Genomic DNA, 18,199 nt, shown 5'->3' with positions numbered 1-18,199 from the left:
GATGAAGCAAAGAAATGCAGGCCAACAGGAACCGGATGTAGATTTCTCCTGAGAGACACAGCCAGAATACAGCAAATACATAGGCGAATGCAGGCAGGAAACCACTGAACTGAGAACTGGACCCCCGTTGAAGGAATGTTAGAAAGGACAGAAAGAACTTGAAGGGGCTTGAGACCCCATATGAAGAACAATGTCAACAAGCAGAGCTTCCTGGGACTAAGCCACGACCCAAAGGCTATATATGGACTGACCCTGTGCTCGAACCTCATTGGTAGCAATGAATAGCCTAGTAAGAGCACCAGTGGAAGGGAAAGCCCTTGGTCCTGCCATGACTGAACTGCCAGTGAACAAGATAGTTGTGGGGAGGGTGGTAACGGGGGAAAGAAGGGGAGGGGAACACCAATAGAGGAGGAGAGTAGGAGTGATTAGGGGGATGTAGACCAGGAAACCGGGAAAGGGAATAACAATCGAAATGTAAATAAGAAATACCCAAGTTAATAAAGATGAAAAAAATGACTCTATCAAGTACAGTTTTTTTTATATTTTTATATTAAGTGCTATTAAAATTTATGAATGATGGAATTTTTGATAACATATCAGTATTTATGGAGTTATATGTCTTCTTACAAAGATGATCTGCCTTGACAAAAAAATAATCAGGAAGTGTTAAGAAGGTGATTCATAAATTAGAATGAGGCTGAAATTTCATTCCTGTAGTGCATTGTCAATGAGCTCTACTCATTCTTCATTTTCTTTTCCTTCTTCACAAAGAGTCGGTAAATAAACAAGAAGGATTTTACAGTAAGGACTGCAATGACTGCCGAACAGGTGAGCAGGAATCCAATCACATCCAGAGAGTGGTACTGGTACCAGGGAAGGTTATGTCCAAGTGGTCTCAGGTGCTTGGCCCCTTTGTGGCGCATGACAAACTCAATCCAGAAGACAGCCTTGTCCAGGGGCTTCATAGGTTGGTCATGGTGAATGGTTGACAACCACACAGCATTTTTTTTATAGCTATAAGAGAGAAAATGGTCATCAGTTAATGGAATGAAATCCTGCTCTTACCCATTTAGAATAATTTTGATATCATTGCTGATCTTCATTTTTTTGGTTAACATTCTGATTTTAGAAAAGTCCAAATTTCACAGAAAAGCATTATGCAAGTGCATTTGACTCTACTGTTGAAAAGATGACTGATGGCTACATTACATAGAAGGGTGACTTAGAGGCCTGAGTTACCACTCCTAAATATCAGTTTGATTTAGCACAACAGGTAGGAATTACAACGGTTGTAATTTCAAAGCACAAGAGCAAAATTGTTTCTTTCTTCTCATAAAAACATATTCATTCATTAGTATTCACAGTATAGTTATTTACTGTTTAGGACTCAGCTTTTCTGGTAGAAGAATAAGAAGAGTAGAAGCTCCTCAGAGATGGGTAGGGTGTTTAAATAGAGAAGAAGATGTGAATAAAGAAAAGGAGAGATCAGAATTCAAGGAATCAAACTAGGGAAATGGGAAGAGGAGGAGGGAGATGGAAACAATAACAACTAGAATGTATGAAAAAATTATACTAATAGCTATTTATGCCTTACATTCGATTCCAGGCCCATATACATATATAGTCTAATGAACTTTTCTCATCTGACTTCATGGTTCTCCTTCAAATACCCAACAAATGCCTACTAAAATACCCCACACAAGACAAGAAAGCATTCTTTTGAGGTATTATACAGGGGTGTCAAAAATACTTCTTGCCCAAGCAGTGTGGAGGGTAAAGCAGAAGGGTTGCACACTTAGGATTACCCTGATTTACATAGCAATGAAACATAAAGTAAAACAAGGAATTTAAAAACCATGAGTAAAGGAGAGAATAATGTGGGTACTGAATCAAGCCCTTATTTTTTCTGCTCCTATCATTATCATTACCTTCAGTATAATTCTCATTTGTTTGGCTTTTGGTAAGAAGACAATGAATCTATGTCTAAATAACCATGTGACCAAATGAATGGATGAATAAATAATAAATAAATACATGAATAAATGAAACATTATTAAAGATTTTACTCACAATGGATTGTTTATTATTTCCTTTAGTGCATTGAACAAATCTGTCTTTGACATTGTCCTGATATTCAGTGTAACAGCTGCTCCTTTGGCCACCATGTGGGCAATGTTATCATGTTGTTCTCCAAACATAGGAATGCCAACCATAGGGATTCCATGATAGATGGCCTCATAGACACCATTGGCTCCACCATGAGTTACAAAGGCTTTGGTTTTTGGATGACCTAGAAGAAGGTGAATTCAGATTAACATTAATTAGCAGTTTTAGTCGTGAAAAGAGATATGTATACTAAGAGGAACTGAATGGAGAAGTTTCTATATCAAGATTCTTAAAATCATAAGCTCTCTAAAATATTTTTCTGTCTCAGGGCAAGAAAAAATTCTGGAGAACTATTTTTGCCAATTTACATGTGACTTGAGACTTTAAGTATAAAAAACCCTCTTTAAGTTGAACATATGAAGTACGTAGCAGGTAAAAAAAAAATGAGTGAGAAAATGGAATCCCACAGATTGGCAAATGAACTTTACCATCCTGCATCCAATAGAGGGCTAACATGCAAAATATACAAAGAACTAAAAAGTTGGACTCTAGAGAACCAAATAACCCTACTTGAAAGTGTGGTACAGAGCTAAGCATAATTATTAACTGAGAAATCGTGAATGGATAACAAGCACCTAAAGTAAAGTTCAACATACTCAGTCATCAAGGAAAATGCAAATCAAAATGACCCTGAGATTTCACCTCACACCAGTCAGAATGACTAAGATCAAATACAGGTGAGGATGTGGAGAATGAGGAGCATTCCTCCATTGGTGCTGGGATTGCATACTGGTACAACCACTCTAGAAGTCAGTCTGTTGGTTCCTCAGAAGATATGACATTGTGCTACCCGAGGATCCAGTTATACCACTCCTGGGCATATACCCAAAAGATGCCCCAACCTATAACAAGAAAACATGCTGTACTGTGTTTGTAGCAGCTTTATTTAAGATAGCCAGAAGCTGGAAATGACTCATATGTGCCTCAACAGGGGAATGGATACAGAAAAAGTTGCACATTTGCACAGTGGAATACTACTCAGCTATTAAAAACAATGACTTCTTGAAATTTGAAGGAAAGTGAGTAGAAGTAGAAAATCTCATCCTGAGTGAGGTAACCAAGTCACAAAATAATGCACATGGTATGTACTCAGTGATTAGTTGTTATTAGACATAGAAAGCTCTGAATACCCATGATACATCTCACAGACCATATGAAGCTCAAGAAGGAAGAAGACCAGAGTGTGGAAGCTTCAGTCATACTCAAATGGGGGAAGAAAATAATCACAAGAAGTAGAGGGTGCGAGCTGAAATAACCAACAGAAGGGAGAGAGACTCTGTAGAGACCATATCTAATGTATAATCGTGGGCCATGTTTGAGGGATGGGGCTGACCACTCACCTCAAAAAATATTAATCTAGAATTCTTCCTGTCAAAAGGAAAAGAAGGGACAAAAGTTGAGCAGAAACTAAAGGAAAGGCCATCCAGTGACTGCTCCACCAAGGGATCCATTCTGTCCGTAATTACCACACCCAGATACTATTGCTTTAGCCAAGAAGCATTTGCTGACAAGAACCTGATATAGCTGTATCCTGAAAGTCTTTGCCAGAGCCTTACCAATACAGATATGGATACTTGCAGTCAACTATCAGACTGAGCATGGCGATCGCTATGGAGAAGTTGGGGCAAAGAGTGAAGGAGCTGAAGGGGTTTGCATCCAGAGAGTAAGGACAGCAATATCACCCAACTAGACCCCCTAGATCTCCCAGGAAGAAAACCATCAACCAAAGAATATACACGGAGGGATGCATGCCTCAGCTGAGTATGTAGCAGAGGAGAGACTTATGAGGCAACAATTCGAGGGGAGCCCCTTGGTTCTGTGGAGGCTTGATGACTCAGGATGAGGGAAAACTAGGCCGCTTAGCCAGGAGTGGGTATGGGAGCACCCACATAGTGGCATGAAAGGAAGGAGGGAGTAGAGGCTTTGTGGAAGGGAAACTGGGATAAGGAAAATACTTTGAAATGTAAATAAATAAAATAACCAAATAAAAATATTTTAAAGGTGACCTTTCTTACTCTTAGGGAACTTGGATAAAGGACCATTCTGTTGTATAATTGAGCTAGTTATTTAGCTTTAACCATCAGTCTGTTGAGAGTTAGACACTGGTAGACACAGTTTTATGCAAATGGTTAAAATGTAAAGTGAGAAGAAGAAATAGAAAGACATGGATGGAGTCATGAGTGAGTCATTTAACAAAGTAAGGTATGGGGTTATAACCACTTAGAAAGTTCTGTGCATGCATACATGTTTCATTTTAAATTTGTTGTACAGAATTCACAGCTGTGACATTTGTTTCTAGTTAACAAAAATGAATTAGAATAAAATCCCCCTGACTTAAAGAAAGAGAAAGATAGAAAGAAGGAGAGAAAGGAATATATGTGTGGTAAAAAGATCGAATTAATGTTAGAACTTTTTATCTTAAATAAATAATTCCTGAAGTAAGTTTAATATAAAGAGTTTGAAAAGTGATAGGTACAAAAATCCAGGACTCAGTCATGATGTTGCATTTTTTTCTAGAGTCTTACCAAGGAGGTCATTCTGGGGAAGCCACTTGTAGACTCTGGTATTGGGTCCTAAGGTTGCTGGGGTTTTGCCATCAAATTTCCAAAGAACCTGTTAAAAGTTAGACAATTTCATTGGTGTTGCCAAATTTGACATTACAAAGACTGAGCTGGATATATTTAGAAATAGAAATGTGGAGACACACGTATATGTATGTAACAATTAATGGAAAAAAGGAGTTGTGAGTTTGAAAATGACCAAGGGGCATGTTTATGTGAGTGTTTGAAGGGAGTAATGGAAAGGCAGAAATGGTGTAATTTTAATTTCTAAAAGAGAAGTAATTTTAAAATGTAGGTTTTTTTTAAGTAAAGGGAAAACAGCTCTGAACACCTCTGACTGGATAGATGAGAAAGTCCCAAGCAGTGAGTACTGAGAACTCAGAAGACTCACACAAGAGTGCCAGCAATTTTTGTGTTACACTCACACAGGTAACTATAATCACCACTTCCCAGGAAGAGATGTGTAGACAAATGAGACAGTTAATGATGCAGGAAAATATTTGTACATTGCCATATTGAAATAATTCAACTACAAATAATATTGGCAAATTACTAATAATTTATTTGATCTAAATTATTTTGACAATTCTAATATTGTAGTCTTAACAGTGTAATAAAATACATTTTAATTACTTTAGAGTTTATGGTTGTTCACTTGTTCTATGCTACTTAAGTGAATTTCAATTTTTTGTCTTTGATTATGGATTCTTGTTTTTCATGCAGAATTCTCTTTGCCCACGAGTACTCGGATATAATGGCCAACGTGGTCGCTCACAGGATATGGAATCATCTGACTCATCTGGAAGAACCCTTGCATATTGTAGTGTTGGAATTGTTCAGGAATGGAGTTGTGTATGTAGAATTCTTACTGCATTGAGAACACTCCAAGAAAACAGGACAAGGGTCTTGCTACCATATTTCTTCGAAACACAAGGTTTCTCTTGTTATGTGTCTGTGCTATCTTCCTATATGTACCAGATAGGAGTTGAGTCTATATATTAGTACCCTGACTGTCCTTGTGATTTTATACAGCTTGAAATCCTGTGATCTTTACTCATGTGACATTTCTTAAGCCTTGGAGTATGCATTGTTTGAAGCTATTAATAACGTTGGCTATTTCATGAGAAGTTACTCTGCCTCATATATCAGCTCCATTCTACCATGTCTTACTCTCTCTGGGCTGTGACAAGTGGTACTGAATGGGGACCTAAAGTTGGCTTCATAACAGGAGATTGGGCACACTCACAGTAAGAGGTGAATGAGAATAACAGGGCAGAAGACAGACAAACCTATGTTTGATTTTGGTCATAGGGGCATTGATTTAGACTGTTATCAAAATACTTTAAAATGATAAGATTAATAATCAACAGGAAGTGACATCCAGTTTCTTGCATGAATATAAACAGGATGACGATGTTTTAAAATTGGTTTTTCAAAAAAAGATAATGTAGCAGAGGATGGCCTTGTTGGGGACCAATGGAAGGGGAAGCCCTTAGTCCTGCCGAGGCTGGACCCACCAGTATAGGGATATCAGGGTGGGGAGGCAGGAAGGGGTGGGGTTGGGTTGGGGAACACCCTCATAGAAGAAGGGGGAGGGAGGATGTAGTAGGGGGTTTATGGTCTGGAAACTAGGAAAGGGAATAACATTTGAAATTTAAATAAAAATATCCAAAGAAAAGGTCAATAGACAATTTCCCAGTGAAGGCAAAATGCCAGGGAAAAGTAGCACCACTGGCAACTATGCAGGTGATCTAATCTTTAAATCTTTCCCTGTTTGTTGAGGATTTAGGAAAGTCTATGGGATAAGCTAATAAATACATCCTAGGCAATTAGGGCAATTCAAAGGAAAGAAATTCGTCTATCTATTTCTCCCTGGCCTGATTATTTGTTCCCAGTGTTTCCTGTAAAGTTTCAATAATATCAAAATATTTTTCAGGAACTAGATATGGATATTGTGAAGGATTTTTAAGAAAGCCTGTGCTTCTTATGGACCTATTGCTCCATATCACTATGCCTATTTTTTGTTGGAATAGTAAGGCATAATGTCTGCTCTATGGTTTTTATGTAATTGCTACAATGGTTGTTAGTCCTTTTCAATTTCCTCAGTGGCAGATGTGGCTTAAAAATAAAGCCCATCAAAACATTCATCAGCTAGGACTGAGGGATAATCCTAGAAATATCAAAAAGAAAGTCTGATAAGGATTTGTATCAACATTTTACCATTTGCATGATGTCCCTCCATCAGTCCCCTCACATTAGCTATGCTGCTGTGGCTACCTGCATAAAAACTGACATGGAATCAGACTTAGTGCCTTTTAATATAGAAATATGCAAAATACCTCTGCACCTTATGTCAATTTTAGAGGGAGACTCAGAGATGCTATTGAAAAACAAGTATAGTGGAAACAAATTCAAGGGTTCTTATAAAACAGTTACTTTAGATAACTGTAATGAAGATTGAGAAAGATTAATCAAGCCTCAAAGAGAGATAAAAAATGTTATGGACTTTCTGATGTTATATAGCAATGTAGCAACCTACAACCTAGAGGGAAATTACCTGTTTTAGGAACAGTTGTTCTACAATAAATGATGTTTGTAAAGTTACCACTTAAACAATCAAAGTAAGTTGCCCTTATAACAGTTCGGTGCTCAGAATCAAGAAGAGCCTGGTTTATGATCTGTATGCAAAAAGGACAAACATTTGGATAAGGAACGATGAAATAAATATGATGAGTATGGCAATATATTGCATGCCAACAAAAAGAATGCCAGCCAACAATCGAGAAACCTTATGAGGGAACCCTAAAGACTCCACAATACAAGGATTTAAATCTAAAAGACAGGATTTCTGCCACCTTCAGAGTACAGCCAATCTATTATTTAATACAAGCTACTACTCAAACAAGTGTTGCACTGGATAGTCCTTGTATTGCCATTTCCCCTCTTCAATGTCCTATTAAGTGACACACAGGGTATTGGGGAAATAATCTGCCTGAAATAGTTGTATTACTGTTTGTGTCACAGTAGTTTATCAATTAATGGAACCATGATTCTTACAGTAGTGACTGATGCAAGTTATATGAAAGATATGATGCTCCTGATCACTGAACATACTGATTGGCATTTTAAAGCCAGAAGTAAATTTACACGGTTATTATGATTGCAGATATAGTCACTTCATGAAGAAAATGGGATTAATGTGGGAGGATTCAGCAGGATAAATAAGACTGTAGCTTTAAGCACACAAATAAAGGTAAATGATAATTAGTGCATTTACAAATAAAAGGAAATTTTCTAGCATTGTTTGAGTCTGGAACTAATGTTTCTTTTATAAGCATTGAAGAGTCACCCTAATGGCATATTGTAGAAACAAACTCAGACTTGATAGAGTTGTGAACTATGAGCTCAATTAAGATTAGAGAAAATTACAATGTATAAATCCAGAAGGCAGAATGGAAGTCCTTAAGTCTTTTGTTACACATAATATTATTAATCTTTTGTGAAGACACTTTCGATAACAATCCAATGCAGAGACCCATATTTTTACTGCTAATGCTACCTACTGTTCACAATCTCAAATGCTAAGGTAAAAGTTGGGATATCAAAATGGTTAAGAGTGAAAAAGTTTATGGAACCTCTATTGGCACGTTAACAATATCAAAAGCATGAATTGGGTTTTGCATAATGGATAAACACTATATAAAATTTAGTTAATAAGTCTGAACATCTCAATGGCCAATTTCTAAGTGAAAAGTTATAGGCTCCTCACCAGTAGTCAGACAACAGTTGGAGAATGGCAACAGAGATCTGTAATTTTCTCCCTGCAATTTTCATGTTTTTGTAATTGAAAAATATGGTAAATGTAATGCTTAGTTGACTTGTGAAACCTTAATGCCACCATTTGGTCAATTTGAGCTTGACAGCCATTACCTGCACTGACACCTATTAGTAAAGATTTGTCTTAAACTATTATGAATTTGAAAAACTGCTTTTACACTATACCTATTCATCTTAATAATAAGGTATATTTAGCCTTTTCTGTTTCTTCATGCAACCCTAAAGAACCGCAGCTTTTATATCAATGTGCTGTATTACCTCAATGCATGGCTAAATCCACTATGATGCCCCAATTCCATGTTGTAATGGTTTTAGAGCCCATGATGCAGGCCTTTCCTTAGGGTTATAGTATTCATTATATGGATGATGTTCTGATAGTCCCTTCCAAACCAAAAGAGATACAATGTGTATATGGCATGATTCAGGATGTGCTAAATAAATACAGACTGATTATTATACCTGAAAATGTACAAAGGTCAGACATTATAATATCTGGGGAAAATAGTAACTAGCTTGTTATTAACCATGGCAAGGATAATTTAAAACCAGCGAACAACTTTCAAAATTATTAGGGAATATTAATTGCCTACATACTATTTTTGAGAATAACTAATTTTGGAGTAATTGATCTATTTAAAACTCTGAGAGATGGCATTTGATTTTCTGTGTTTTCATCTTGATAGTCAAAAGTACTACAACTATTTGAATCCAAGTTTTAAAAAAGGCATTTTTTATATTGTGCCTTTAAAGTTATTTTCCCCTAAATTGTCTCCTATATGCATTAAACAACAAGAGAATATGCCTTGGAATGGATCCATTTACATTCTAAGGGCCATAAAATATTACTTGCTTTCTCTTCTGGCTCAATTAGTATATCAGGGTAGGATCTAATGTCTACAATTGTATGGATATATTACTTGCTCTATTTACCTTGCACCTAACTAAAAATAAGTTTTAAAGTGAGTTACAGAACTCTATGTAGTTTTCAAACACGGATTGTTATAGTAGTATTAGAAACTTCTTATTTCATTTTCACATCCTACCTTGCTCCCATTGCTACAGGATCTAAAACAAATGGTTCTAACCTGCACTCATGCTTCGTTTATTACTCATACTTGTACACTCTCTAACCTTTCTGGTACTATTACAGAATGAAATAAACAAGCTGATGCATTAAACAGCCCTATTTCTTCTTTCATACTATATGAACATACACCACTGCACATTAATGCTGTTGGGAATTCTTGTACAATACCATATCCCACTTAGACAAGTTAGACAAATTGTACAAGAATATGCTACTTTTTAGCCCTTATAATATCATATTCTGAAAGCTAGAATTGATGTAAGAGATAAAAAATATTAGTGATTTAAGGAAAGTATATTCGATTCACTATGCTCTTCTGTCTTTGATACTGTACGTGCATGTATGCATTGATATATATTCTAAATTTCTTTTGGTTCTACTTTTATACTCAAAGAATGCTTTTGCAATGTACTTTTTCTTATCCAAACTTTCCAAGATAAGGGAGTCCCTGCTTTTAATAAAAACTGACGGTGGATTAGGCATAGTAGAAAAAATTAAAACTACTGTAAATGATGGATTATTAATCGTATTGTAAGAATTCTTTACAATCATTATGCTCAGGGCATAATTAAAAGAACACATAGAATGTAAAAATAAAAATTATTAAAAAAATCATGGGAGATGCTTAGGGATATCATTGCATTTTCCTTATGTTCTTTATTTTTCAATTTACCTGAAGGTGATGCATGTTCAGGTACTCAATACTATTTCTCTACAGAACATGCTGAACTGCCTTTAGACAGGCTTATGTGATTTCAACAATTTAATCCTTGGAAGTAGAGTTGTCTCAAGAACTTTAACAAAGTATGTGCATCTGGCACTGCAGATACTTCCAATGAAGCATTTTGGACTCCTCTCGACTCCTCTAGCCTTGATTCATGCAGGACTAAGGTAGCAGGTGAGAATATTGTGACAATCAATATGAATATAGAAATCCTCCAGCTAAAAGGTAAAAAGATTCATTGACTCTATCACCAGAAGTGAAGTTTGTCTACTTTGGTAGACCCTATGCACCAAGGAAGAAGTTAACTGACAGCATTTGTCATCACCTAAAAATCTCTGGTGATTCTGTCTATTCCCATAAATCTGTGGATATTCACACATGCAAAGATAATGAAATTTCAATGCATATTAAACAAAATCACACTGATTATTCTGTGCTTAAAAAGTTAAAAAGGAAGAGATGTGAGAAATGAGTCTGAGCATAGAGGCAATTTTTGAGTTGTTGTCAAAACACTCCAAGAAAAATAGAAAGGACCTTTGACCACAGTTCCTTCAAAGCCAGAAATTACTTTTGGAATTTGATTTGCCCCCCTTCTCAGTTCTAGCAGATAGGAGTGGGTCTGCTTTGGGTTAACCACTTCGACTTCTTACTGTCCGCCAGGTAATGTTTAAGCTGTCCTTCATGTTCCTTTTGACAAAACAATGGTTTTGTCACACATAGCTCATTTTATGTTTGAAAGCAGCTGGAACTCATGCACTATGGACTCATGACCTTTCGTGACCCTCAGAGTGTTGTTCTCTGAATAAAGTTGGCTAATGCCTCTGACTTCCACCTTCCTCTGGAGTAGTGACAAGGTAGGATTCAAACATAGGTATTAAACCTGCTGTACCAACTTCATCCAAGTAGACATACAATCCTTTGTAGAGCAGCTGCTGCGGACAAATAGTTCAGAACATGTTGGCCTCATGAGCACACTGGACTTACACCTGATCTCCAAATAATGACTAGGACCACAACAGTTAGATTGATATCTCTTTTTTCATTTCCGTAAGAGTTTCATTGAATAATCTTTTTTCTTATTCATCCCTCCTTACCACAATCTTCACTAAAGCACTCCTTTCCATACCCCCCTACTTCAGTCCTTAAAAATAATCTATCTTCCTACCTCAGGAGTCTGAGGAATGGGGATTTCCTGCTGTTGAAGCCACTAATCTGAGTGGCAGTGTGAAATTGTGTCAAGTCACAGGCTCTGGGAAGCAGCTCCACAAGAGTTTGTGCTAAATTGTCATGGCACTGGGAAAGCCCAGTGTATTAATTTGATCTGTGCGGTATTAACTGTGTGTACTTTTATTGCCAAAATCAAAATTAAAAGCAAACAATAAAATGTAAGGAGCCATTTGTCCTCTCCAAATATTCTCCCATGTGTGGTTTTCCACTAGGGAAGGGTTGACTTAGATTTCGTCTGTGTTTTTGGTTGCACAGGTTTTATACATGTTGGTCTTGATTCACATGAACTAAAAATGAATGCAACTATTATCATTTCATGAGAAAGCAAGAAGAATTTTCTATGTCTACCAACAGCCATCACAGGCATGACCCTTGTCATCATAATGCCAGTATTTCAGAATGTACCCACAGAAATCAGAACATTGATATTCAGTGCACTTGTCAAAAATATCTTCTGAATTGTACCATCTCTTGTGTATTTCTGCTTTTAATTTATCTAAGTAAATTAAAGCTTACCTAAACCTTTAGGTTTCACACAATCTCTGTTAGAATCAGACCTTCTGAGGACTTTCACAGTCTCAGTTTACAGTCGCCTCTCATGGGCAATTTACCTCACCTTTTGTGGAATCTGGGCAAGGGCCCATGCAATTGCATTGGCCTTTTCTTCTGTCATGCTGCTGACCATTGACCCCAGAGAAAACACCACCACGCCATGCTCTCCAGAGCTCTGGACAAAATCTTCCATATCCTGTGAATAAAGCACTTGTTCTATCACACAATAGCGATTATAGAACAATCACGTACGAAAGCTTAAAAAAAAACCTAGGAGAATAAAAATTGAAATGTTTTTTGGAATTTATAAAATCATGGTGTTAAAACATACAGAAGACAGAACTGGCATGGTCAAACACAGGCAATGGTATGATGTGTACTCATATGTGTTCAATAAAGGTTCTCTATGTTTTACTCTGGTGAATTGAAAGCTAAGGAATGCAAATATAGTATGTGAAACGTTGAAGGAATCAGAGAAAGGACTGAAAGAACTTGAAGGGGCTTGAGACCCCATATGAACAACAATGCTAACCAACCAGAGCTTTCAGGGACTAAGCCACTACCCGAAGACTATACATGGATTTACCCTGGGTTCCAACTGCATAGGTAGCAATGAATAGCCTAGTAAGGGCACCAGTGGAAGGGGAAGCCCTTGGTCCTGCCAAGACTGAACCCCCAGTGAATGGGATTGTTGGAGGGAGGATGGGGATGGGAACACCCATGTAGAATGGGAGGTAGAGGGGTTAGGGGGATGTTGGCCTGGAAACCGGGAAAGTTAATAACATTGGAATGTAAATAAGAAATACCCAATTTAATCCAGATGGAGAAAAAAAGAAATATTGGTAAATTTGAAGCTGCATTACATTTTTCATCTGAAAGAATTTGCAAATTTTGCATTGCTGTTCAATTTTCTCTTATGATGACTGATTTAATTCTAGTAGCTAGTGTGTAATGCAACAGTATCTATGCTGTGTTATGTACGTATGTGACAGTTAATGCATACTTCCTCCTACGATAAATAAAGTGTTTTGACTCTCTATAAAATAATCACAACTGTGGGGTAATCATATAGTATGCAATAATTTCTTGATATTGTGTATTAATGAGTATTTTCTTCATTTCTCCAAATTCCCCACCTTTTATCTAATGAAGGCCACGATAAAATCAGATGTTCTACTCTATTAACTTTAACATATTATTTTGAGACTGTCTCATATTGAACATGAGTCTCAGTATTTTAACAGGTTAGTATCCTCAGTTTTAACCTGCTTCTGCAACTCAGTCCTAAAGTCATACATGCTGTGCCAGAATACTCAATTCTGTATGTGGGCACTGGGATTCAAACTCATGTTCTTATGGTTGCTTTGTAAGAACTTTACTTAATGGCCAATCACTCCAATACCCTACATGCCTTCACTCACTGATATATTTTTTTCATGTGTGTCATGCTATTTCCTGGGCTTATCGAGCTCTAACTTAGCAGGACTTTTAATTCCACTTCCCACATATCTCTATTATTGGTAGAAAAATGTAATGAAAGATGTAAAACATTTCATGAGAAATGATATGAAATGAAAAAAACAGAAAGAATGTATTTACCTTGGGCAAGGGTTTAGGAGGTCTGCATTGGAGTCCTCCAATATAGTCAACATTTGGTAATGTTGGGTGGGGAAATTCCAAATCCCAGTAGGATCTAATGAGCCACATTTCTGCTTTGCCCATTGTCTCAGCTAAGGTGGTGGGCCTTCCTAGAAAGGGAAAATGAGCAAGTGAGACAGAGTAAACTTGAGAGGACTGTCTGCTGAGTATAAAATCTATTTCCTTAAAATGTTGGAAGAATTCATGTGTTATGTAGCACATGTGCATGTAAAATGTAATACTTTAATACATACTATAACTTATATCAATACTTGTTTTCTCGTTCATATAAATCCATGTTAATTTGTGTTTGTTTTTAAAGCAAACTGTAAGAATTATTTCATGTTTCCTCATTAATTTAAAACCATAATTATTTACAGAAATAACCTCTAGGCCATTATATGAGCAAGCACATATTTTTCTCTCCAAATAAAAAAAAAAAACTATGGTAAATATCAACACATATTTCATGCCCAAATCTCTCATTATGCTGTGCAGCCAGAGTTTTCAGTATGATAGTTTGTAGCTAGTCTTTATTCCTTACAGGAAATTGTAAAGTTTATAAATGGCTAAATATTTGGCTAATGCTTCTAGTCTTGTTTCATATTAATATATTTAATAGTATTTATACTATAAACTATCACAATATGTTCAGAATTATGAGAATAGGAATTTTGGGCTAGACTTAGCTGTGGTACATTTTTAAGAGAAAGAAAGGAAATGATTTTATAAAATCCAGCACATGTGTTCATGTTTCTGTTGAATTTTGCCATTTACAACAGAATTTAGGTAAGGGTCCAATAAAAAAATGTGGAGCTGGTAGAAATATCAGTTCTATTTCTAAACTTGGGAAATATCATAACAGCTTTCAAGATTAGGGAGATTTTTAAAAAATGAAATCAATAGAAAATATTTTATGATCTATCTTTTCATTAATTTATACACATATCTGCATGAGCATATGTTATTTTATACCAGTGCCTGTGGATACCATGAAAGGGTAGCGCTTCTCTTGTAGCTGAAGTTACTGGCAGTTTTGAGCCACTTGACATGACTGATAGTGTGAAGAGAACTCCGGTAATAAACCATACATAAACAATTTCAGCCCTTTGGCCATGTTTTCACACCCTACATTTTCATTTTAAATAAAGACACTGGCCTAGACAAGAGAAAATAATTTCTTCAATGATATCTATCTATCTATATCTATATCTATATCTATATCTATACATATTGAAACTACAAAATATGACATTCTTGAATCTTCATGAACCCAGATTCGCTAACTGCTTAGAAACTTATTAAAATACAGGAAAAAATTCAGTAGAGGAATAAAGAATCACCCAGACACCATTTAATTTCATCTCTATACAATTGTATAGCTAACCAAAGTATCTTGTGTCAGGACTGCTACCTTCTTCTATTTGGTCAATTAAATGAGCTTTTACAAGATTTTGTGAATTTGATAGCTAATATCATTATACATTTGATCACCTATAAAAAACTACTTCACTTTGTATTCCATGGTCATAAGGCTTTACACACCTGGGAAACTTAGGTTTTCAAGCTACTGAGATGAAATGTAACTTACCCAAAATCTCACTGTAAAATGGATCCCATTTCTTGGCATTAAACATATGGAACCAAAAGTCAAAATAAAGCGTACATATCATATTTTTTACCCTGTCTATGAATGTCATTGGGCCACCCATTCCTGACAAAATTACTGGTACATAAGATGGAGGTAATATAAATCTTCCACTGGACTTTTCAATTTTGTAGCCTGGAGAGAAGCGAAGACTGTACAGAAAAGGAATGTGGAGCACTTCGGCTATCAGCTCCCCACAGGCAGCCACAGGATCTGACAAAAGAACATCAAACTTGGATTCCTGTAGTTTTGCCATGAGCTGCTTGTTTGAAACGGTGTCTTTACAAAGACTTAGATAGTAATCAGAAAATCCATCTATCATATTTTGTAGTAAAGGAGAATAAGACAAACATGTATCTCTTTGCAACTCATAAGTCCACACATCCACAAGCTTTATGAAATAATTTTCCAGTTCATCTTTACTGACAGATGTAGGGAAAGTTTCAAACTTAAGATCTGGCGATTTTTTCGGATCAAGAACATAGTAAGCCGAAGGTTTCAGAACAGTGACTTCATGGCCCCTCTGTACAAGTTCATCCAGTATTGTTTTTATATTCATCCAGTGGCTGAATTCCATCGGCCACACCAACACCTTCCCACAGTTCCCAGATTGGAAACAGCAACTTATCTGTAGCAGGAGAAGAGCAGAAATCCACTTCCCAGGCATCTTAAAAATCAAAATCCTTCTGTTCACAGTGTTTTCCTTTCTGTCACTGCTTGACCTTTTATCTAGTAAGCTTTACACCAGAGGTTAAAATATAACTTGCATTGCTCAAAGCTGATAAATGATAGTTACCATGGTGATAGGAGAAAAAGTGAATAACGATTTTAATTATTCTGTTTACATGAGAGCATTTAATGTCTCTTTTATGATGGAGTGTTTTTAATAAGACAAGTGGTAATTACTTCATGTTCAATTATTAGTGGTACATAGATATTAGAATATCTCACAAAACTAGTGACATGATAATGTGACTGGACTCTGAATTCTCCTCTGTATAGAATTGAAAGCACATTAATATACATAGTTGATCATTATTCATCATTATTCCTTCCACAAAATGAATGAAGAAATTTTGTATCTATGTTGATCACTATATTCATGTAATCCAATTCAACAATATAAGTGTATGACCAACGTTTTATGGCATAATCGCAGTTAATTATGAACAGTTCAATGATAAATTTGCAAGAATTTCATGCAACATACTTACTCGCTTAGTCCTCACTTCAGCAAAATCAAAAACCTGGAAAAATAAAACGGATATTCCACTGGCCTCTTCCATAAAGGGAGAAAGTATAAAGAGATGTGTTGAGATTCCACAACATCAATGTGATAACTAGAATTTTCTGAACACTGAAAAACTGTTGCACATACAAACCCCATTAGTATACACAAAACCTGCCTGGGATTACAGATCATAATCCTAGAATGGATAAGGGACACATGAATTCCCATCCCTACCTGAGGATTTACTGGCAGAAGAGGGAAGCTGTGGATGAACTCAGGAGCTTCAGAATAAGGCTAGCCATACTTCAGGAGATGGCTTTATCCTGTTGTGGTAAATAATTTATGGGGAATTTCTCCTTATCCTTGACCATTCAGTTTCCAAATAAAAGATACAAAACCTTTATAATTAAGTTAATCTTAACAGTACTGGAAGTGGGCTGATAGCAATGTTCTATGCTATTTTATCTACAGCTCTGTCAATAACACATCAGTTATAACTTGGCAATTTCAATTTGGGTAGCTTTAATTTCAAGTGGTCAGCATTCATGCTCATGTCTTTATGGTTCAACAACCCCATAACATTCTATCCTCTCCTCCTCCTCCTCCTCCTCCTCCTCCTCCTCCTCCTCCTCCTCCTCCTCCTCCTCCTCCTCCTCCTCCTCCTTCTCATGTTCTCTGCTTCAGACCTAAGCCTATGAGATAAACCTATGCCTACCTCTCTTCTGCCCAGCTGTAGGCATATCTTAACCTGATATGTCAGAGTATGCAGTGACACCAAGAAGCTTTTGTCATGCCCTGGATTGAAGATGATGTCGTCTTTCATATTCTGTGTGGTTGGTGTGGTGAGATTCGCAGCTAGCACACTATAGAAATTTGAACAGAGTAAAAATACCCAATACATATTTTTTTCCTCTATCACCTGATCTTCCTGCATAGATCAGTATATGCCTTATAAATTGATTGACCAACTTGCCCATGGTTCCTGAATCTTAGATCACTCTATGCTAAAATCCAGTTATCTAACCATATGTACATACACAACAGGGAGCAGCACATGGGAAACTATGTGTTTCATTCTGTAGAATCACTTTTAAGATAATTTAATGAATATGACCTCCCTGCCACCGTTACATCATCCATTGAATACTTTTTAAAATTTATTCATGTTAAGAGACTTACCTGTTATTTCTCATCTTCTGGCAAAATGACAAATTATATTTAGATATTCCAGCATAGAGAGAGCCCAAACATTATCTCTATAATTCCATAGGTATTTCTTAATCAATTAGAGTGAATAATAAAAATTAATACCCTTTTACATGTAAAATCAATACAGTTTACCTGTCCTATGAACAAATCATGACACAGTAATGGAAAATTTATGAAATAACAAGACAGCATTTGTTTCTAAAGGACAAGAAACTGTCTGCAAACAAACTGCTAAGAGTAAAATTGATGTATTTCCTTGTAAAGATTTCAAAATTAGGAAATGTTAGGCAATTTTACTTTACTAGAATATACTGTTGAA

At 36.3% G+C, this 18,199-nt stretch overlaps 1 protein-coding gene across 1 annotated transcript; it reads right to left on the bottom strand.

The window, feature by feature from the left end:
* Positions 1–539: 539 nt before the first annotated feature.
* On the bottom strand, positions 540–16,137 carry Ugt2b15 (UDP glucuronosyltransferase family 2 member B15). The gene is given in 6 exon segments (NM_153314.3): positions 540–1,014; positions 2,071–2,290; positions 4,692–4,779; positions 12,219–12,350; positions 13,754–13,902; positions 15,384–16,137. Coding segments are annotated over 6 exon segments (1,593 nt in total). The 5' UTR covers positions 16,108–16,137; the 3' UTR covers positions 540–734.
* Positions 16,138–18,199: the final 2,062 nt, after the last annotated feature.

Source organism: Rattus norvegicus, chromosome 14 (genome assembly GCF_021556685.1).
Source record: "Rattus norvegicus strain SHRSP/BbbUtx chromosome 14, alternate assembly SHRSP_T2T, whole genome shotgun sequence".
In the NCBI taxonomy this organism is placed as follows: Eukaryota; Metazoa; Chordata; class Mammalia; order Rodentia; family Muridae; genus Rattus; species Rattus norvegicus.
The sequence above is the reverse complement of the archived record's forward strand: the minus strand, read 5'-3'. Positions and strand labels throughout refer to the sequence as shown.